Genomic DNA, 24,791 nt, shown 5'->3' on the forward strand with positions numbered 1-24,791 from the left:
TATCCAATCCATCTGCTTAAACTGTTTACTTACAGTAACAGCATACAAATGTCTCATGTTACTGATAAACCACAGAAAGCTTCTGGGATGCTGTTACTATCCAAAATCAAATGCAATGTTCATCATCACAGAGTAATGAGAAAAGTCAATGAAAATACAAATCATGCTCACTTGGACCAAATTTCATAAAATGGCACAAACAAGGAAAATTCCTCTGCATGTATAAGGAGGTTTTAGAAACTTTTATTTGAAATAATTAAACATTTCTGCAACAAAAGGGTTCTTGGAGCATTTATTTTAACTTGAATTTTAAATGGAATTTCATTGTGAAACATAACAGACATACGGAAAAGTGAGAAAAATGAGAAAACATGTAAGTACAATTTGAAGAATAACTGTAATTTAAACATTGTATATCATTGCCATCTGGTCAAGAAAAAGAAGACCAGACACACTCAAGAAGCCACCTACATGAATCTTCCTGATCACATCTCCCTCCCAACTCTCTGAATAATCATTATCCTGATTTTTATGATAAATATTTCCTGTGTTTTCCTTATAGTTTTCTCTTCTATGTGTCTATTGCAAAGGAATATAGGTACTTTTGGCTATTCTTAGACTTTACATAACTGGAAATGTAACAGTGTATTATGTATGTTCACCTCTGTGTGTGTATATATATATATATATATATATATATATATATATATATACACATGTACATATATTCATACATATATTTTTTGGTGACCTGTTTTGCCCACGAAACATTCTGAGATACATTCATGCTATTACCAATAGCTGTAGTTCATTTTTATTGTTGAATAATATTCTATTACACAAATGTATCATAATTTATATATTTAACTGTTAATGGATACTTGGGCTTTTTTCTGTATTTGGTAATTATAAAAATGCCACCAAACAATTGTATATGTGTCTCCTGGTACATAAATGCATTGCTGTCTTAGGGTATAGACCTAGAAGAAAAATATGATGCAAAAAAAAAAGCCTGAGCTTTAGTCAATAATAACAAACTGCTTTCTAAAGTGGTAGTACCAACTTATATAATCACAGAGTATGAGAATTCCATTACTCTAGATCTTTGGCAATAGTTGGTATTTTCAGTCTTTAATTTTTGCCATTCTGACAAGTGAATCATAGCATCACACTATGTTTTTCATTTGGAATTTTCTGATTACCAAAGAGATTGACTATCTTTGCATTTACTTACTGGCTACTTAGACGTCTTTTGGAATGCCTATTACCATTTTCCTACGTGCTGTTTATTTCTTTTCCTTTTTAACTTTAAGAATTCCTTATACAGGATGCCTGGGTGGCTCAGTCGGTTAAGTCGCTGCCTTTGGCTCAGGTCATGATCCAGGGTCCTAGGATCGAGTCCTGCATCAGGCTCCTTGCTGAGCAGGGAGCCTACTTCTCTCTCTGCCTCTGCCTGCCATTCTGCCTGCTTGTGCATGCTCTCTCTCTAACAAATAAATAAATAAAATCTTAAAGTAAAAAAAAAGAATTCCTTATATACACTGGATTCCACTTCTTCATGAGTTATAAAGATAAAGATTTTCTTCCATCATATTGTCTTTTAACTGTTTTTCTGTTATCTTTTGATACCAGATTTTTAACTAAAATTTCACTTCCCTATATAGCTAATTTCTCGTGTCCTTTTTTTGTTCTAGCAAAGCCCCAAAGTTAAAATATTCTTTGTTATTGCCTAAAAGGTTGTTTTTACTTTTCACATTTAGGTCCATCTGATTTTTTGATTATGATGTTAGGTGGGGTCAAGTTTTATTTTTAAAAGATTAAGGATATTCAATCATTATAGCAACATTTACAAAAGGGACCATATTTTCCCCTAATGTTCTGCCATGTTTCCTTTTTCTATATATACATAAAAAACTGCCTCACATTGTTCATTAAGCATACTATATATGAATTTAATTAAGTATGTTCCATTCTTCGTTTCTGCCATCTTTGCTCCAACAACACATTATTTTAACTACTGCAACTTTATAGTAAGTTTTGATACTTGGTAGAGCAAATCCTCCCATATTATTATTTTTCAACAGTGTCTTGGCCATTATTAGTTCTTTGAAATTGTGTATTTTAATTTTAGAATCTGCATTTCAATTTCCATAAAATAAAGAATTTTCATTCCAAATGCACTAAATCTACAAATAAATTTGTGGTGAAAAGGTATATTACTATAGTGAGGGTTCCAATCCATGAACATGATTTATTTACTCCTAGATACTTAATATTTTGTTGGTGATATAAATAAGATTGATTTTTATATACTGTTGTTGTAACCTAGTAGACTTTTTAAACTTATTAGTTTATGAGATTAGCTACATTTTTATTTTAGATACAATCTGTGAGTTAAGGAAATTGTATTCTATTCCTTGTTTACAATGATGAATTGATTTGATGCTGAACTTATCAAATGCTTCTGCTGGGTCTTTTGAGATGCTCACATCTTTTTCTCTTTTCATCTATTAATATGATAAACTCTGATTGACTTTCCAGTGTTAAATCAACTTGAATACCTTGAATAATCCCAATTTTGTTGTGATATACTATTCTTTGTATGCATTGCAACATTTTGTTTGACAAAAATTTGTTAAGGAATTTTGAATCTAAGTTCATGAATGAGATTGGCTTATAATTTGATTTCCTACAGTTTCATGATGATGTATTCAGGTGTAAATTTCTTTCTTTCTTTTTTTAAAATTTCTTTTCAGTGTAACAGAATTCATTGTTTTTGCACTACACCCAGTGCTCCATGCAATACGTGCCCTCCTTAATACCCACCATCTGGCTCCCCCAACCTCCCACCCCCTGTCCCTTCAAAATCCTCAGGTTGTTTTTCAAAGTCCATAGTCTCTCATGGTTCACCTCCCCTTCCAATTTCCCCCAACTCCCTTCTCCTCTCTAACTCCCCATGTCCTCCATGCTATTTGTTATGCTCCACAAATAAGTGAGACCATATGATAATTGACTCTCTCTGCTTGACTTATTTCACTCAGCATCATCTCTGCCAGTCCCATCCATGTTGCTACAAAAGTTGGGTATTCATCCTTTCTGATGGAGGCATAATACTCCATAGTATATATGGACCACATCTTCCTTATCCATTCGTCCGTGGTTCTTTGCACAGTTTGGCGACCGTGGCCATTGCTACTATAAACATAGGTGTAGATTTCTTTTTTATTTTCACTGTTTGGGCTTCACTGGGTTTCTTGAATATCTGAGTTTATTTGTAAAGGTTTAGAAAGTTCTAAATGAGAATCACTTCAGGTACTGTTTCTGCCCTTTTCTCTCCTCTCTTCCTGAATAATTATACATAAATTAAAAATCTCACTATATTTGATATGCTTCTATTCTTTTCTCTATTTTTCATATATTCTCTCCATGTTTTAGTCTTAGGACTTAGAATATACTTATTTTCTCTTCAGTGGGTTTATTTTGCTGTTACATGATGAATAGTTTTCTTAATTTTGATTACCAAAACGTTCAGTTCTTGATTTTCTATTTTCTTTCAAATGTGCTATACCTTTTTAAAAATGGTTAATACTTACATCCTTGAACATAGGAAGCATAGCCCCCATTGGTCTGTTCCCAGTGATTTTTATCCATGTTATCTTGCCCCTTTATATGGTTCACTACCTTTCTCTGTCAGACACTGTATTTGAAACTTATTTTGTCAAAATAATTGAGACTTAGGTTGATATTATCTTTCTTCACAGTAGATTTCCCATTTGCTTTTGTTAGGCACCTGGAGGTATTAGCAATCCAAGATCACTTTGTTTATTTTCCCCCCCAACAACTGTTTTTTCTTTCTTTCTTTCTTTCTTTTTTTTTCAGCCACCCAGATGATCTGAAGTTAAGCTGCGGTCTGTGCAATGACTGGCATACTTCCAATCTACCCTTGACAGTCCTAGACTACAACACTTTTAATCCACCAATTTTGAATAATGTCAAAAATATTACTCAGTTTCTTATCCACTTCTTTTGGATCACCAATCATACCCAGCCCCAAAATGCCTTGTTTCCAGATCTCAGCCCAGTAATTCTTTACCACTTTGTTAGCAATTCAGCTCCAGTTTATATTTTGTCAAGCTTTATTAATTGGCATCAGTAGAACTATTCTGATTTATATACCCTGCCCATATGTTTAGATATTTTCAATCCTTTTATTTCCTTAGAAGATAAAAATCATAGTTTTACAATCTGTAACTGGTATTTACAAAGATTTGCAATTCTAGTCTCTGCTTGTTATAACTCATAATGATTTATTTACTTTTGCACACCTTTTTTTTGGGCTGTGGCTATCTGTTCTTGAAACTTATTTGACAGAAATGATCTAAAGCCCAGGATTATAAGTGTCTTCTTTAAGTGAGGACTTGCATTTCCTTCTGCCAAGTGTCTAGGGATATCACTAATCAATCTGGGACTACTTCAAATTCAATTCACCATTTGAAATGATACAGGTGATATGAGTTTTGGCTGAAAGTCTACTCCAGGGCTGGATTATAGTTATAACTTCTGCACTATGCCATAACACTTTCTTTGCAGTCTCTAAGAATGAAGTAAGTGGGTTCATGGTTATATCACAGAATAGGTTATGGTGGTCTTATCTCTGTAAACAGAAAACCTATTAGAGGTCATACCTTAGGCAGCCCTTAAGCTTTTACTTTTCTTCCCTACCCCATGAGGCTTGCAAATCATAACTCTTGGGGGATTCAGTTATAACTGAATACAACTTCCTAAATTCTTTTTTTTTTTTTTTTGACCCGGTAATTCTTCAATTTTTTCTTAGCAATTTGATGTTTTTAAGAAAGCTACTTTAAATTTTTCCCAGTATTTTTTAATCATTTAATTAGGTTATAATGTTAAACAAGTATTTAACACAACTTGCCAACCATTCATGATACAAATACAAACTCAAGCCAACTTGTCAATGTGATGAACAGCATCTAAGGAAGACCTATAGCTGATAAGATGCCTAAATTTGAAATACTCAGCACTATCTCCCTAAGACCAGAGTAACACAATGATGTCTCTTCTTACCACTTCTACCCAATACTATAATGGAGGTGCTAGCCATTGCAGTTAGTCAAGAGAAACAAATAAGGAGGCATAAAAATGGGACAGAAAAACCAGTATTTTTAGATGTTTTTGTTGGTAGAGTGGGTGCAAGTACCCAAGACCATTGTATTTCTTGCAGAACTGGGTGGAGTTTGTTAAAAACTATAACATGTGCAACACAGCCTACAGGCTTTTTAATTCTAAACAGAATCAGAGAACCTGAAAGTAAGAAGGGACCTGACACAAATGGTAAGTACTAATAGGCATGTTTCCTCAGTTCCCTGATCTTTCATTACAACTTTGCGCATCACAAAGTTTAACCTGCTATCTCTAAAGTAGTTCCAGAAGAATTATCTAAGGAAAACTGTATCAAAGCATTAACAAAAAGCATCAGTGTGTTGAGATCTCAATTAAGAAGGTAAAGACCTCAAGATTGATCTCTCACCATTCCTCAGGGAGTGCTTGCCCAAGTTCTACCAGGCCCACCCTTGTCACTTCTAGGCTGTCTTCAATTCCTTCACTGGGTACTTGGCTTTGGCTCTAATGATTTTCTTACTCCAGGGAGTTTTCCAAACAAAAACGAATGGTTATTTACAATTCCTAAACTGAAATCATAAATATCAGCTGAATTACACTGAAATGTCAGTATAACTCTATGAACAGAATTCCACATAAAGTGAGTCTGTCTTGGCTAGGTAAAAAAGGGATTTTAGTTATAAAAATAGCAAAAGGATCTTACTGTAGGTAAGTTTAGACTCTCAGGTGGTCCTGCAGTTTATACTCTGAGGACAGCTTTACAGCAAGGCTTCTGACACAGACCATTTAGACCAGGAGCCAGACTACATTTTTTTCCCCCAAATTATAAGGAATCAGTGGTATTCCAGTAAATTGCCCCTTTGTGAATGAAATAACTTTACTTAGCTTTTCATACTGAATACCTTTCTTATACAGATCATTTTACTTTTTCCTCAAAAATTCTCTGATTACTTCAATCTAAAACAATATTCATGAGATAAGGTGCACATAGTTGTATCTTCAAGTAAATCCCTTTTAGTTCAAAGTGTAAGTACCCTTTATAAAAATAATCAGTGCTAATTTTTAAAATAGAGATTTTTTCCAAGGTATATCAAATCTCCAAACACTCCCATCTAGCACATGTCTGATAACTACCAGTTTCTGAACTCTGACACTCTGAAAGGGATGCGTTCCACAGAACTGACTCTGTGGCTCTGCTGCAATGCCTCAGTGAATATGCTGCTCTCAGTTCCTACAGAGAACTGTACAATCTGACCCCAAAATGCAGCTGAACACCATCTTGTGAATATGCCTGAGAATCCAGTAATTCCACCACTGAGGTATATGCCCTAGACAAGAGCAATGATTCTCAAAATATGATGCCTGGACCAGCAGCATCAGTGTCACCTGTGAAATACAAATGCTTAGGACCCACTGCAGAACTAATGAATCAGAAACCGAAGGTCGGCTGTGTTTTATCAAGTCCTAATGATTCTGATGTAGACTAAAGTCTGAGACTCCCCACTTTGGAGAAATTTGTTTATGTGCTCTGATACAAGAATGCTGGAGCAGCACTGTCTCTAACTGCTCAGTTTCTTTTCTCTCTCTCACACACAAACCGATACACATTCAACTCTGAATCAATCCTGGAAAACAACGTCCGTTTCAGGAAAATGGATTTAAAAACTGTATTATTAACACAATGAAGTACTCACTCATAATAGAGAAAATAAATAAAAAACAGCTATATTTATAAGCCTAAATAAAACTTAGAATCATAATTTTGATTGAAAAAATCATAGAAGTCTATAGTATGATATTTTATAAAGGTCAAATATAAGCAAAACTAAATAATATATTATGTAATACATTTATAAAGGTGATAAAGAAAAAGCTTATTAAAAAACAAAGAAAAGATATCCCTTTCCTTCAAAGGGAGCAGCGATGGGAATGGGGGTGGAAGAATCACACCAGGAACCACAGGTGTACTGGGAACAGTATAGTTTTTAAGTTGGGTGGTGAATTCACAGCTGTTCATTATATTTAGGTTATTTTTATCACTACATTCTTTTGTGTATCTCAAATATTATAAATTTAAACCCAGAAAACAAAAAAATAAACAAACAAAAATTGCAGGTAATAAACAAAGATGGCCATTACATCAAATGGAAAAATTAGAAACCAACTAAGTGATATAAATAAAAAATTAAAAAAAAATAAATAATATGAAAAAAAATTATGTGAGAAATGTACAATAAAAAGTAAGAAGAAAATATAATAAAATGTCAACAGTGGGTACTATAGGGAGTTGACTTCTTTGTGCATTGAAAATTTTCTATATTGAGTAATAAATACTTTAGAAATCATTAAGAATCTTTTTTTTAATATAATTTTTTATTTTTTATAAACATATATTTTTATCCCCAGGGGTACAGGTCTGTGAATCACCAGGTTTACACACTTCACAGCACTCACCAAAACACATCTTTTAACTATCACAAGAACATTCACTGTCTCTAAGTCACTAAAGAAAACTGCCAAATTTTCTGTTGGAAACTGTAAGGAAATTGGTGCTTTGTAGAAATCTGGTTGTGATTCATGAGTTCTATAATTCAAAGTTTTATATTTTCTGCCATAAAGTTGTATACTTTCATTACTGTGATTCCATTTAAAATAATTTTGTTTTTGTTTGTATGGGGGAAAATATGATTGACCCAATGATCATGTTTTTGCTATTGAGGATTCCAATTTAAGTGACTGAAAACAACATCAGTTTAATTAATGAAAGGAAAAAAAAAAAAAACATTGATCAGTGGTTGACCAGGTTTTGGAAACACAGACAAATTGCATAAATGAGAGTCAGCCTTATAGTCCTATGTATGCCCTGTCATAGTGAGAAAGAACCACAAATATTAAGGCCAAGCAAGGCAAAAGATTAGTTACATACCTTTTTTTCCAAAATTCTAGTGATCTCGCCTAGGGTCCGATCTAAAGCAGAAACTTTATTGTTTGCCCATGAGCCACTGTCTTGTACTTGTAGTTGTTTTAGAAGATCTTTAGCTAATCGCTGAAGCCTTCAAAATAAAATGAAAGGGAAGAATGACTTTAATGAATTAGACTATATTTCATTTTCCTCAACGTTTTGAAAGAAAAGTTACTTTCATTATTGTATTAGAAACTGCTTCACAGAACAGCTCTGAGAAGGAACAAACAAACCACTCCTCAGGCTGATATTACTTAAATTCATGATTATCGACCTAGTCCTCATGGCACAAAATAGAACTAGAGGACAGTAGATTAGCTAGAACAACAGCTACCATCAGTTTCTGTGTGACATTTAAACTAGAACAGAACTGCAGATGGGGAGAAGGTGAGACTATGCAGGCAGAGAAAATGAGTATAAGAAACTCTGGGTTTTCATATTTGGATTTAAATCTTCAAGGTAGACTTGGATATCATGTTGTAAGCATTGTAAACTCTCAAAATGTCAAACTCCCCATGTTTCAGTTTACAAGCCATTTGGGGATTGCCTGCCACTGATGATGTCATTTACTTAGGCAACAAAGCAATTATTTGCTTTTCACCAGGAAATAACACACATTACTTAGACTGTGGGATTCTTTAGTGAGTGAAGTATGTGTAATATTTCTTTGTAGCCCTTCCTTCTTCTGCTTCATATACCTCATTCTTAGCAATCCTCTCCTTTCCACTTAACTTGCTTAAGTAGTCCACCAACAGATATTCACCAGACACACTCCCAGATCTCTCTACTTCTCCCCTTTACATCACTCCCCTGTTGTCTCACTTTCATTTTTACCTATGATAGATTCTGTAGGCCATCATTATAGTCACTTTCTGGCAAACATGCTACATTCCTTCTCTGCTGTTCTGTTTGTTACTCCTACTAGCCAAACCCCAGCAGTGGTAATAGTCACTAATATTTAACTCTTTCTGTAGGCACCATTCTCAGTGTCCTGATGTATTAATTTAGTTGGCTGGATAATGAACATCTGCCAGCCTTTTCCATCTCTGATCTTGGTATGACCACACATTCAGAATCTTAGTGAATCCATTTAGCATTCTCACTCTCCCACTCTCCACAAAGACTTGCTTCATACATTATCTATTCTCTTCCATCATTTCCTTTCCCCCCTTGCTTTCAAAAGAAGATCTTTCACTTCAGAATAAACGTGGAACTACCGGAACAGGAAAATCCTCACTTTCTGCCACAAAATCTACAAACCTATCTGCATTTCAGCCATACCCTCCTTTGCTTCTCCTATTACAATCAAGGAAGACTAATTCCTCCTATGTAGGCCTAATCCTGCCACACAGAATCTGTGTACATGAAGTCCTTCTATCAAAATCACCCTATTCTTCCACTTCAGTGTCTTTGCAAACACTCTTCTTTCATTCCTTCTGAAACGCTTTCCTCAACTCCACATTATCTAGAAAATTTCTACTTATCCCTGATTTTTCAGCTCAGACATTGCTTTTTCTGATTTGACTAGTCCTTTAAATCACTCATCACAAGTCTTTCCCACGGAGAGGTTTGCAACAGAACTTTTAGCAATGATGGGAATGTTCTGTATCTGTACTGCCCACTATGGTGGCTGCTAGGCAAATGTGGTCATTACGCACCTGAAGTATAGTTAGTATCACTAAGGAGCTAAATTTTAAGTCTTATTTATTTATTTATTTATTTATTTATATTTATGAGAGAGTGTGCAAGCAGGGGTTGGGGATGGTGAAGGGCAGAGAGAGAATCTTTTTTTTTTTTTTTTTTGCAGAGAGAGAATCTTAAGCAGACTTCATGCTCAGCACAGAGCCCCTTGCAAGGCTTGATCTCGCAATCCTGAGATCATTATCTAGGCCTAAATCAAGAGTCAGATGTTTAACCAAATGAATCGCCCAGGTGCCCCTTATGTTGTATTTAATCTTAATAATTTAAATGCCCACTTGTAGCTAGAAGCTATTTTACTAAACAGTGCAGAAGCACAGTCTTAACTGCATGAAAGAGGGCTCCTGTCTACCTGTTCACTGCCTATCCACAGCACCTAATACGTTAACATAAATGCACTCAAAAGATGCTTAATGATTAGTGTACTAAGAAAAAATTTCTTCTCTAATCTTAATAATATCTATAACTTCATAGGTTAAAAAATACATTAATTTACATGATTTTATGTAATCCTATGAAAACAATGTCCATTAGTATTTTTCCCATTTGAAAAATGAAGAAACTAAGGCTCAGACAAATTCAATGACTTTCCCAAGGTCTCACAAGGGGTAAAAGTTATTACTAGGACTAGCCCTTTGGTCCTCAAATCTCATGCTTTTGTATCCAAACCATACTAATCAATTCAATAAGGACATTTTATTCACAAATAAACAATACCATAGAATAATACATATTTATATTACATGTAAATATATATATGTGTATATATATATATATTTTCCCCCCTTTCAGAGCTTTTGAAGATTGAAAGTAATTAATGTAATGTACCTAACACCATTCAGGAGTAAGGTAGACATTCAATAAATGGTCAACTATTATTACTATTCATTGACAGAAGGTCTCAATCCAACAAAAGGAAAAAGAGAATATAAAAAACACAGAAATAGAATAAGAACAACATACTTCTTTTCCCTTTCAATCGAATATGGGCTGGAGTCCCATCCGATTAAAGTTACTGACCTTATCATGTTGAGGAATATTGGCAGCGAACTTTATCGTGTGATAGATAAGTAGCCACTTCGGCTTTTGGCTGAATAAAGCCTGCACACCATGTAACTAAATATCCAGCCATAGCCATGGATGCATATGAATCTAGCAGTATTCTTACCAAGAATGGTCACATTCCACTGAAAACCAGGGGTACTTAGGGAGGCAAAAGGACCATTTTAATTCACAGAATACAAGAGGCTTATATTTCACCCTGAGGTAAATCAAATCTGGGATTCATATGAACCTACCCTTCAAGGGAGAATGCCAAATCAAGGGGATGCTTTGGTAACATGAGATAAAACTCTGTTTCATTCCCTGCCTCCACAGAAGTACCACAAATAATATAGCCCCTCTCAAGGAGAAAACCATCAGATTTTGATTCATACTATGAGTAATTACAGACTGTCAGGACGTAGGCCCTGAAAAGTATATTTTCCCTATAGAGGAAGAAAAGAAGCTGTTTAGAGGGTGCAGTTTTTAGTACAGAAATTGTTATCTGAGTTACTTCTGGCAGAAAAATTTTCTAGCATGAAAAGAAGAAGTAGAGGCTTTGTAACTCCTAGCCTAGAGCATGAATATTATCTGTCAGATAAATAGCTTTGTGGAGAATGTTGTAAGGTCAAATACTCTCTTCTCAAAACTAAAACATTAATTCCCACAACAATTCCAACTTCAACTGTGTCATTGGTAAATGTGAAATGTAAATAAATTTCTGTAAGAAGCCCTAATCTGTATCACAGTCAAATTTTGGTCAGTTCATTAGGATCACCGGGATGATTAGAAAAATTTAAGGAGATTGAGCCCACTTTAGGAAATGTTGCTCTTTAGTACAATGGACAGGAAGACATGAACACATTAACATTTTTTTCTTTCACTTTCTCGATTTGAAAGATACATAGTCTAAATTCAGGGCAATTGGTTCCCCTTCTATTTTTAAGTAATATGTTGAAGGCTTTATTTTGAAATATAAGAGCCTAAGAAATCTCTACATAAGATGAAAAAAATCCGTGTACATACACTGCCTCCTACATTGCACACCTTTCATTTTTACGTGCCAGCATCCCTTCTTGTAGAAAAAGAACCCATCTATCCCTTTTAAGGAACCACCTTGCCTTCATTTACATGGGTGTACTTGATGTGCTCACTGCTATCAGGATGTTGCTATTCCCAGGCCCTCGCTCTCAGTGGAAAGAGCTAGGAAATGCATATATTATTTTATAAATAAATATTTAAAATATATATCATATATATCCCTACATATTTACATCTATATTTCTATTTCTATATATTGGAAAATATAATTAAAACCAATACCTACAATTCCAATTTGCTACAGGGTCTTTCTATTGTCCCTAGATATTTTTAACTCTTCTCCAACAGCGAGCAATCTGCCTTTCATCATTCTTAACTTTATCTTATGTATTTGACCAATTCCCCACATGTAATTTATCACCCATCCACCCCCCCTTCCTTTCTTTCTTCCTTCCTTCCTTTCTCTCTCCCTTTCTTTCAAGATTTTATTTATTTAGTTGCGGGGGGGGGGGGAAGCGAGCAGGGGAAGGGTAGAGGGAGAAGTAGACTTCCTACTAAGAAGGGAGCCTGACATGGGACTAGATCCCAGGACTCAAAGATTATGACCTGAGTCTAAAGCTGGTGTTTAACTGAATGAGGCACCCAGGCACCTCCCATCTTTGTTTCCATATGTATGCTGTTATGTCCCCTTGGGCTCTGACTCCCCAGTCTGGGTGGTAATACTTTCTCACCATGCTTGGGTTTCAACAGCCACTGTTTTTAACTATCTGAGGAACTTCCATACTTTCCTCCAGAGTGGCTGCATTAGTTTGCATTCCCACTAACAATGTAGGAGGAATCCTCTTTCTCTGCATCCTCACCAACACCTGTTGTTTCCTGACAGGTTAATATTAGCTATTCTGACTGGTGTGAGGTAGTATCTCACTGTGGTTTTGATTTGTATTTTCCTGAGGCCGAGTGATGTTGAGCACTTTTTCATGTGTCTGTTGGCCATGTGGATGTCTTCTTTGCAGAAACTGGATCATATCTTCTTTATCTATTCATCTGTTGAAGGGCATCTAGTCTCCTTCCACAGTTTGGCTATTATGGATGTTGCTGCAATGAACACTGGGGTGCAAGTGCCCCTTCTTTTCACTATATCTGTATCTTTGGGGTAAATACCAAGTAGTGCAATTGCCGGGTCATAGGGTAGCTCTATTTTCAACTCTCTGAGAAACCTCTATGCTGTTTTCCAGAGTGGCTGTACCAGCTTGCATTCCCACCAACAATGGAAGAGGGTTCTCCTTTCCCTACATCTTCAACAACATTTGTTGTTTCCTGTCTTGTCAATTTTGCTATTCTAACTGGTGTAAGGTGGTGTCTCACTGTGGTTTTCATTTGTAATTCCCTGACGGCTAGTGATGTGGAGCATTTTTACATGTGTCTGTTAGCCATTTGTGTCTTCTTTGGAGAAGTGTCTGTTCATGTCTTCTGCCCATTTTTAAACCTTTTTTTTGTGTGTGTGTGTTGATTTGGTAAGTTCTTATAGATCTTGGATACCAGCCCTTTATCTGTAATGTCATTTGGAAGTATCTTCCCCCATTCTGTGGGTTGCCTCTTGGTTTTGTTGACTGTTTCCTTTGCTGTGCAGAACATTTTTATCTTGACGAAATCCTAAAAGTTCATTTTTGCTTTTGTTTCCCTTGTCTTTGGAGATGTGTCTTGAAAGAAGTTAATGTGGTTGATATCAAATAGATTACTGCCTATGTTCTACTCTAGAATTTTGATAGATTTCTGTCTCACACTGATGTCTTTCAACCATTTTGAGTTTATATATTTGTTTATGGTGTAAGGAATAAGGAGGGCATGTGTTGTTATGTGCGCTGTGTTTATATGTAACTAATGAATCACTGGACACTACATCAAAAACATGTTCAGTGGCTAACTGAACATAATGAAATATGAAAATGTAATTCACGTGCTTTTGTCAAATTGGTTCCCTATACTTTGCAGTGAAAATATTAGTTATTTGGGGGTTCGTTCCCTTTCTTTACAAATGTTATCTCAGTTGTTTCTTTTTGCTTTCTTTCACACTGATGTAAATGCCATGCAAGTCTTGTAGCTGTTTGGATTTGCTTGCTTTTTTTTTGGATTTCTTGGAGCTATCTGGTAATGTGGGTTTTTTTTGTAAATGCTGCCAGGGGGTTTTGGTTTTAACTATTTATCTTGTTTCTATGTGAGGATTTGGAGACACTACAAAATTATGCTTCTGTAGTTACTGACATTTTTTTCTAGGTTTCTAATTTAAAGGAACATCCTGGTTGCCCAGTGGCCTATAGACTGTAGTAAGGAAAAGCAGAACCAGTTTAAGACTAATTAGGAGGCTACTACAATAACCCAGATGAGAGATGATCATAGGTTAGACTACAGTAGTTACTATGAAGGTAATGAATAGTGGTCAGATTCTGAATATATTTTAAAGATGGAGCCAACAGAATTTGTTGATGGACCAAAAATGAAATGAAAAGAAAGAGAGGTTGACTTTAAAGCTTTTAATCTCAAAGGATGGACTTACCATTTCCTAAAGATGAGCAAAAAAATATGAGGGGTAAAGATTGGGAGGAAATTTCAGGAGGGGTCTACCTGAACCTCTGTGGGTGGGTTATCCATGTGGAAATATTAAGCAGGAAGCTGGATATATGAGTCTGGAGCTCTGAGGAGAGGACTGGTATGGTGTCATATATTTAAAATCCATCAGTGACTATATGTTTAACGTTACAAAACTGAGTAAAATTGCCAAGGGAATAATTCTGCATTTGAATTCTCAAGACAAAGGTATGCGGATGTTGGAGGTCAAGGAGACAAAAAAGAACCAAGCAAGATACTGAAAAAGAGTAGCCAGTTAGGTGAATCCAGAGAAAGTTCTGTAATACACTGTTATGTAAAGGCTCCCCTTGAATTGTCTTGCTATCCAAGACTTGTATAGTTTCCTACAGTGACTCTGGACTTGGTGAAATGACTTGCTTTGGCCAATGTGACATAAGCAAAATAACATAAGCAGAGGCTTAATAAGACTTGATATCCCATATGAACATTAATTTAAAAATCCTCAACAGAACAAACAAAATGAATCCAACAACATATTAAAAGGATTATCACCATGATTAAGTGATGCTTTATCTTCAAGAGGGCTGACCCAGGCTTCCTTACAGGGCAATCACAGCCGAGAGCAAGAAAGTGAGGTTGAAAGCAGAAGGCTCAAGACCTCTATGGCCAAGTCTTGTTATCACCTATTGCTTCCACAGTAGTCAGAACAAGTCAAAAGGTCAGACAAATTCAAGAGGAAAGGAAAGAGAGTTCACCTCTTGATGGAATAGTGGCAAAGTTATATTATATTACATAGGGGCATGCCTCCAGGAACAGTTCAACTTCTGGCTATCTTTGTAAACACTATCCCACCATCATATATTAAATTTACTCAAATATTTGAATCTATTTCTAGATTGTTTTTAAAAACTGCTTCTATCAATTTACATTTTTATTCATGTGCTGATGCAAAATTATTTTAACTACATAGGTACCATCAAAATATTATTAAGTATCTGTTAGCACAGACCTACCTCATTCTTCTTTTACATTTTTTCCTAGAAATTCTTTTATTTTTCCATACATTCTTTAAAATGATTCTATTTTTTAAAAGGTAGTTATTTTATTCAGGTTATGTTTCATTTGTAGGAGAATTTAGAGAAGTTACTATACCATGTTTTCTATCCAAGAGTATAATTTGTCTTTCCATTATTTAAGTCTTTTTTAATACCCTTTGTTAGGATTTTAAGGTTTTTAATTTTTATGGAGACTTCACATTTCTTAAGTTTATTTTTAGTTTATTTTTTATTGCTATTGTAAATGGTGTTTATGTTTCCTAAGTGATTATAAGAAAAGAAAATACTACTTTTGTAGACTAGATGCAGCATAACCTCAAGGCAAGTTACTCACCCTCTGTAAGGCTTAGCGTCCCTAATGAAATTTATTGAGTTATTGTTAGAAATAAAAGAGTCAACACAGGTAAAGAGCCTGGAATGAAGCGAAGGTTCATTAAAAACTACCTATTATTAATATTATCACATTAATTTGGTGATCAGCCACCTTACTGAATTGATTCTCTAATTTCTACTAATTTTTCACTTTATTCTCTTGGGTTTTTCAGATATGCAGTATCATCATAATCTTGATAATTCTGTTAACTTCTTTACTATTTTACAAATTTTTTTTCTTTTAGAATGGCAATGACTAAAACAATAATTAATAAAAGTAATTTTCTGATCGGTTATCTCATTTCTCACAGGCAACAATATTTCTGTTTTAAATGTAAATAACTGCAGCATCAAAATGCTATAGCATATCTACACTAACCACTGGTTACAGATATCCTTCAATTTATGGCAGTTAAGTTCTTTCTTGAATTTTTCACTATGAGGAGTAATATTTGTACATAAATAGTTAATCTTTGTACATAAATGTTCAGGTACACTTTGCATTACTTCTCTCAGCAGCCTAAAGTAGATGTTCTAAGTTCTGGATTCAGGTTACCTTTCAATAAGACTACACTAACTTGCAGTCCCATCAGCAGTGTTTTTGAGTACCTTCCTCACTGCACCTCTACTGGTAATATATTTGAGAGAAGCAAAATGATGGTGGTTTTGTATAGCTATTGTGTAGTGAAACTAACACCCAGTGGTGGAGTCTAAGTCCTCATCTATCAAGTGGCATTAGCAACAGTCCTGAACAAGACCTCCTCAGAGCAAGAACCAGCGCAGTGCTGCCAGAACCTATTCTGTAAGAGCAGGACTTTTCTACCGGGGCACTACTGACATTTTGGATGAGATAATTCTTTGCTTCAGTCTTGCCCAACGAAGAGTGTTTAAGAGCATCCTCGGGTCTCTATGCATTTGACAGGAATAACGCCATTTCTCCCAGCTATCGTAATCAAAATGTGCTCACGTATCCCCAAGCATAGCCAAATGTCCCCTGCCACAACTGTTCCCTGCTGGACACCATTGTGTTAGAAAAATGAAGTTCTAGGCTTCAGATATAAAGTTTAGGGTCACAGGAATACAAGTTCAAGTAAACTTCTATAAAGACAGACATCAATAAAATAGAAGTAAAATGCAGAGTAATATACTCACTTTGCTTTATAAGGTGAGTCAGATCCAGAATTTTTTGTTTCCATTAAACTCTCATATTCCTTGGCCCTGAAGAGAAAAAAAAAGTATCACTGTTAGTTATTTTGCTGCCAATTTTTAAAACAAACTACATTCCTATTTTTTTTCCTATCCCAGTATTAGAAACTAGTGTAACACTTTGATTTCTGAGAATATGTCTTTAAAATACTATAAATGCTATCAAAAATGACTAAAAAATAAGTTATTTCCTCATAAGATAAAGAAGAGCTTCATAAAAACAATTATCAGTTTACAGACTTAATATAGAATGGGCCTTATTTTTCAGAAATGTTAAAATCATGATAATTAAATTGGAAATCACAGAAGTTTCTACAAGATAGCTGAAATAACTAAATAGCCATATGCCTTAAGAGGTGTACAATGCAAAACTGAATACAAGAAAGAGTTATTTACCATGAGAAATAATTTAAAAGGCCGTGGAAATGACTACACACTCAAAGATTTGTCTTCTTCTGTTTTTGTTACTTATATTTGCTAAATACCTAAAGTCTGGAAAAATCTGAGATAACATTTCTCTGCCACTGTCTAACTAGGCTCCAGCTTACTTGAACCAATACAGAGAACCATCAATAGTTAATCAATCTAACATAGGTGTCACTATAGTAATCCATTATTATTGCCTTAATTTTAAATGTCACCTTTTGAAATTTGAAAAAGAGGAAAATACTAATTTAAATTTTATCTGCTCACCCAAAGGGTCCTAGTCTCAAAGAAATTAGTCTAGTGACCTATGAGAGAATTAGTCACAATGTGTATACCAATCTAGACTGCAATGATAAAATAAGTAATACTTCAAAAAAAATCATGAAAGATGCAAATTGTAACAGATTTTTAAAAAATATTTTATTTATTTGACCGAGAGAGAGAAATCACAAGTAGGCAGAGAGTCAGGCAGAGAGTGGGGGAAGCAGGCTCCTTGCTAAGCAGAGAGACCAATGAAGGACTCGATCCCAGAACCCTGAGATCATGACCTGAGCCGAAGGCAGAGGCTTAACACACTGAGCCACTCAGTTGTCCCTATAACAGCTTTAATAAGGAAAAGGGAAACTAACACAGGTTAAACATGGGAGCAAAAGAATATATTAGAGTTAAACATTAAATTATGTATTGTTTTCCCACCAACAGTGTAGGAAGGTTCCTCTTTCTCTGCATCTTCCTTACCAGCATCTGTCATTTCCTGACTTGTGCAACCACTCTGGAAAACAGCATGGGGGTTCTTAAAAAGTTAAAAAAGAGGTACCCTACAACCCAGCAATCACACTACTGGGTATTTACCCTAAAGATACAAATGTAGTGATCCAAAGAGGCATGTGCACCCGAATGTTTATAGCAGCAATGTCCACAATAGCCAAACTATGGAAAGAACCTAGATGTCCATCAACAGATGAATGAATAAAGAAGATGTGATATATATATACACACACACACGCACGCGCGCGCACACACACACAATGGAATACTATGAAGCCATCAAAAGAAATGAAATTTTTAAAAAAATTTTTTGTTTTTTATAAACATATATTTTTATCCCCAGGGGTACAGGTCTGTGAATCACCAGGTTTACACACTTCACAGTACTCGCCAAAGCACATACCCTCTCCAATGTCCATAACCCCACCCCCCCTTCTCCGAACCGCCCCCCCAGCAACCCTCAGTTTGTTTTGTGAGATTGAGAGTTACTTATGGTTTGTCTCCCTCCCAATCCCATCTTGTTTCATTGATAAAAGAAATGAAATTTTGCCATTTGTGATGATGTGGATGGAACTAGAGGGTATTATGCTTAGCGAAATAAGTCAATCAGAGAAAGACAATTATCATATTATCTCCCTGATATGAGGAATTTGAGAGCCAATGTGGGGGTTTGGGGGATAGAAAAGGAATAAATGAAACTAAAATACTCTTAATCTCACAAAACAAACTGAGGGTTGCTGGGAGGAGGGGGGAGGGAAAGGGGTGGCTGGGTTATGGACATTGGGAAAGGTATGTGTTATGGTGAGTGTTGTGAAGTGTGTAAACCTGGCGATCCACAGACCTGTACCCCTGGGGCTAATAATACATTATATGTTAATAAAAAATTTAAAAATTACTTTAAAAAATGAAAAATATATATATATTGTTGTAAGCTACACATGCTCATCGCTATAAGCCAAAATATTAAAGCATATGAAAATGGGGAAATAACCATTGTAGTAGCAAATAATTGTGAACTTGAATGAAAGGGAGAAAGAGCAACAATTATGGAAGGTTAAATATATTCCAAGTATTCTTCCAGGAGCTGAACATCCATTGTCTCATACACAGTCCTAAAAACTCGATATGGTATGATCCCCATTTTACAAAGGAGAAATTGAGGCTTAAGAGGATATCTATTATATAAAAAAATACATTTATCTAAAACTTAAAGTGGGACGGATCAAATCCATTCTCTCATTCATGTACATACAACTAAAAAATTATCCAGAAAATTCTAACTTTACCCAAACTGAGGATAATCACTTTTTCCTAACTTGACTCTTGTCTTGATTCACTTTTCAGCAATCAAACACTTATTTCCAGGTGTCTGCTCTGTATAAACTAAGAGGTACAAACATAGCAAGGATGAGGCATAAATGTAGTAAGAATATTCAAGGAATTTCTTCTCCACAAGGAAGAAGAAGACATAACACTATGAAAAGATATCCAAGTCTACGAAGCAGAGTAAATGAGAGCTTATAATGTGTAGCCCTTATTTCCTTGTTGATCATCAGTGTACTTGTCCTACCCACTACTTAAAGTGGGGTACTGAAGTCACCAACTACTACTGTTGATTTATCTCTATGTCTCCCCTCAATTCTGTCACTTTTTCCTTCATATATTTTGGGGCTCTGTTAGGTGTATAAATGTTTGTAATTATCTTTTTGATGAGAATTCACCCTTTCATGATTATATAATGTCCTTCTTTTCTATTGCACAATTTTTGTCTTAAAGTCTATGTTGTATGACAACATAGTTACTTCAGCTATATTATTTTGTAGAGGTACTCTGCATAAAATATCTTGCAATCCTTTTCACAATAAACCACTTGGGTCCTTTTATTTGAAGTGTGTCAATTATTAAAATATATATATATATATATATATATATATACACACATATATATATATATATATATATATATATATATATATTTGAATCATTTCTAAAAATCCACTCTGCCAAACCAGAGTATTTAATGTATTTACATTTAGATTTAATGTAGTAACTGATGAGGACTGCCTTTTGCCATTTTGCTATTTCCTATACATCTTTTGTCCTTCAATTTCTCCTTATTACTGCTTTGTTTTGTGTCAGATATTTTCCAGAGAACCATTTTCATTCTCTTCTCATTTCTTCAAGCATAACTATATGTATATGTGTATGTGTATGTATATATATATAATATTTAAAAATACTTCAGAGTTTCTTTTTTTTTTTTTTTTAATTTTTATTTTTTATAAACATATATTTTTATCCCCAGGGGTACAGGTCTGTGAATCACCAGGTTTACACACTTCACAGCACACACCAAATCACATACCCTCCCCAATGTCCATAATCCCACCCCCTTCTCCCAAACCCCCTCCCCCCAGCAACCCTCAGTTTCTTTTGTGAGATTAAGAGTCACTTATGGTTTGTCTCCCTCCCAATCCCATCTTGTTTCATTTATTCTTCTACTTCAGAGTTTCTTAAAGTGAAGGTGTCATAACAACAAATTATCTCGGGCTTTATCATGGAATATATTAATTTCTCTTTCATTTCTGATGTTTTGCCAGACAGAATTTTTGGTGACAATTTGTTTTTGTTTTTGTAACCAGGAAACTGAATATGTCATCCTACTGCCTTCTAGCCTTTATAGGTTCTGATGATAAATAAGCTGTTAATTATATTAAGAATGTTTTCTATATGAAGAACTGCTTCTCTTTTACTTTCTTTTTTTTAAGATTTTATTTTTGAGAGAGAGAGAGAGAGAGAGTAACAGCATAGGCAGGGGGAGGGGACAGATGGAGATGGAGAAGCAGACTCCCCACTGAGCAGCGTGCCTGACATAGGACTTGATCCCAGGACCCTGGGATCATGACCTGAGCTGAAGGCAGACACTTAACCGACTGAGCCACTCAGGTGCCACTACTTTGTTCTTGTCTTAACAACAGTTTGATTATAGTATGTTATAGTGTGGATTTCTGAGTTTCTCTTAGGGTTTGTTAAGCTTCTTGGATATGCAGATTAATATCTTGCATTAAATTTGGAAAATTTCCACCCATAATTTCCTCAAATATTTGTTCTGCCCTTTTTTCTCTCTACTTTCCTTCTGGGTCTTCCTTTCTGTATATGTTGTTCCCATAAGTCTTTCAAACTCTGTTCATTTTTTTTTTCATTCATTTCCCGTTCTGTTCTGTGGAGATAATCTAACTGATCTAACTTCAAGTTCACTAATTCTTACTTCTACTTACCCAAATTAGCTGCTCAATTCTCCAAGTGAATTTTTCATTTCAGTCACTGTATTTTGCAACAACAAAGTTTCTATTCACTCCTTTTTATAATTTCTAATTATATGTATTAAAATATAAATATAAATTTAATATAACATCATCATTACTATTCCCCAGTTGGTTAGATATTGTTTGCATGGGTCCTTTAGTTCTCTGGGCATATTTTAACATTTTAATTTAAAGTATGTCCAGTAAGGCCAATGTCTGGGTTTCCTCGGGGACATTTCTATTAATTTTTTTTTCCCTGAGTATAGGCTAACTTTCTTTCTGTTTGAACACCTTCTAACATTTTGCCAAAAACTAGACAACTTAAATACTATAATGTAGCAATGATGAAAATCAAATTTCCCTCCTTTGACAGGGTGTGTTTTTGCTGCTTGATGTAGCTTCATATATTTGTTTAGTAACCTCTCTGAACTAATTTTCTAAAGTTTGTATTCTTTGTCATTATGGCTACTGAAGTCTCTGTTCAATTAGTTTAGGGATCAACTAGTGATAAGAGTGATTCCTTTAAATACGTGGAATGACAAAAAAAAAAAAAAAAAAAAAAGGTCTTAATCTAATATTTGTAAATGAGCTGTATGTGTGGTTGAGGCAAAATGACAAAACTCTGGCCATTTACAACTCTTCCTTAGCCTTCACTTCCTACTGCACAGAAGCCTGATGGTCAGCCAGAGATAAGACTTCAGGAACTTCTCAGGTCTTTTCCAAACATGCATTCAGGCCTCAGTATGCCTGTCTAGATTTTTCAGAGTATGTGGGAGCTCTTCAAAGCCCTTATTACTCAAAGCATTTCCAACATCTCCTACAAGATTCTCAGCATCCTCCAACTCCTACAAGGTTTTTGATTAGTCTATTTTTTGCTCTGTTTTTCCTTGCTCCAGACTATACTGACTAATACACTTGCCTTTAAATTGTTTTTGACAATTGCCCCCAGGTAGCATCAAAATTCTGGGAGAATTTTGAGTTAGATAAAAGAAAGGCAACATCCTTCAGAGAACCAACAAACAGGTCAAAACAACTATACATCTTTGAATGTAAGGTCAGATTTGCTCCCTCCAGAACTAGGTTGTATCAGGGATGCACGTGGTTATCTTCAAAGATGCACCTGAGCTGGGGAGTGGAAGGTGGAATCAGGGTAAAATAAAGTGCCATTAAACACTCTTAATGACATTCAGCTGAGTGCTTAAAGGGAAAAATCTGCAGCCAAGAATACTCTACCCAGCAAGGCTATCATTCAGAATAGAAGGAGAGATAGTTTCTTAAATAAAAACAAACAAACAAAACTAAAAGAGTACATAGAACCAGGCCAGAAGAAATATTAAAGGGGATACTTTAATTGGAAAGAAAAGACCATAGGTAAAAGTATGAAAAGTGGGAAACACAAAAGCAGTAAAAGTAAGTATTATTTGTAAATATCAGTCAAAGGATTCACAAAATACAAATATGGAAAAAGTGATACCATATATCTAAAACATGGATTCAAGCTTAAGAGCCCATCAGCTTAATAGAGGCTGCAATATACAGTTTGTGCTATATACAAAAAAAATTGTAACCACAAACAAAAAACTGAAATCAATATGCACAGAATTAAGAGAAAGAAATCCAAGCATATCAGTTTTTAAAAAGCCAGCAAGACTCATAGTTCCTTTATCCAGTTTTTAAAAGCCGAAAAAATCCTAATGATATGAACACTAGTCCCACAGTCTAATCTCATCTAATTCTTTTTAACAAGTGTTTGTTGAAAATATACTGGGTGCCAGCAACAGAGAAAAAAATCTTCATAAAGTTTATATTCTAATGGGAGGAAAACAATATGTAAATAATAACCAAATAAAGAGGACTTTAGATGATGGTAAGTGCTACAGCAAAAAGAGCTGCAGAAATGCCAATGATGCTGTTTGACAATTTTGATTTCAGTCACTATAGACAAACTAGCATCATACTGGCCCTTCTGTTACGAACAACAATACAAGTTCCTAAAGCATATGGAATGAGTGATTTTTATCTATAGACAACTAGTAGCCTAGGACAGTAATCCCTGAGCAAAAGGAAACAAATTAACTAGGTTCCATGATTCCTTCATCTTTTGCCTGAAGGCACTTTCCAAGTAGCTATCTATGAGAGAAAAAGCAAAACAGGATGGATGAGCCAAGGAGACAGGTGGAATTTATGAATAGAGAAAAAGAAGGAATGTGTGCCACAAAGGCCCAGAAAACTCCAAAGGTCCTCTTTAAGTCTTTGGCCATATTAATCTGTGAATGAGCATGGCAAGACATTGCAGGGCAGAGGAATGACCAACTACCAAGGAACTGTAAGTTCAACGATTACCAGAGTCTGCATAAAGCTGAGAGGTGTTTGAGTTTCAAATGCTATATTACAAAATTTATTGAACACTCCAGTTATTCAGTGGAGACTTTATAAAGGCCAAACATTTAGAAGCAGGGCCAATCTGATCTAGAATTAAAGGTTACTCAAAACCCACCTCACAAAACTTACAATCAAGGCATGTAACCTGTATGAGAGAAGAAAATTCCACATTCTATTAAGACAAACAATAAAATCCACACATACAATAACATAGAGTTCATATTGTCCAATGAAAGGATAAAAATAAAAATAATAGTAACAAAATCAATGGGGAGAAAACCCAATCAATAAACCATCTCAGATGGAGAAATTACAAGTATGATGGACTTCAAATAAATTCATAACTGTGTTAAGAAAGTAAATGAAACCATAAACATATAAAAAGAACAAATCAGAAATTAGAAATAAGTAAACTGAAAGTATAAGGAAGAACTAAAAGGGACTCTGAAAGATGTAAAATGAACATATGAAATGAAAAATTCAGCAGACAATTTTAATAGCAGATGACGAAGAGCAGAAAAAAACATTATATAAGGCAACAGAACTATCCAAATTGATGCAGAGGAAGAAAAATGACTTGTAGAACAACATCAAATACTCTATTTTAAGTGCAACTGAAAACCCAGAAAAGAAAAATAAATGGTCTGGCACATAAAAAGTTTTGTTTATAAAAAATAAAAAAATTAGGGCGCCTGGGTGGCTCAGTGGGTTAAGCCGCTGCCTTCGGCTCAGGTCATGATCTCAGGGTCCTGGGATCGAGTCCCGCATCGGGCTCTCTGCTCGGCAGGGAGCCTGCTTCCTCCTCTCTCT

At 35.1% G+C, this 24,791-nt stretch overlaps 1 protein-coding gene across 4 annotated transcripts in view; it reads right to left on the reverse strand.

Moving 5' to 3' along the window:
* Positions 1–24,791, reverse strand: part of SCAPER (S-phase cyclin A associated protein in the ER) — a 521,195-nt gene that overhangs the window by 235,651 nt on the left and 260,753 nt on the right. For all 4 annotated transcript variants that reach the window (XM_059180289.1, XM_059180288.1, XM_059180286.1 and 1 more), the window contains 2 exons: positions 17,047–17,112; positions 8,066–8,192 (listed from right to left, as the gene is read on the reverse strand). In XM_059180289.1, the coding sequence (XP_059036272.1) occupies positions 8,066–8,192; positions 17,047–17,112 (193 nt within the window). The remainder of the gene's footprint in view (positions 1–8,065; positions 8,193–17,046; positions 17,113–24,791) is intronic.

Source organism: Mustela lutreola, chromosome 7, assembly GCF_030435805.1.
Source record: "Mustela lutreola isolate mMusLut2 chromosome 7, mMusLut2.pri, whole genome shotgun sequence".
Lineage (NCBI taxonomy): Eukaryota > Metazoa > Chordata > Mammalia > Carnivora > Mustelidae > Mustela > Mustela lutreola.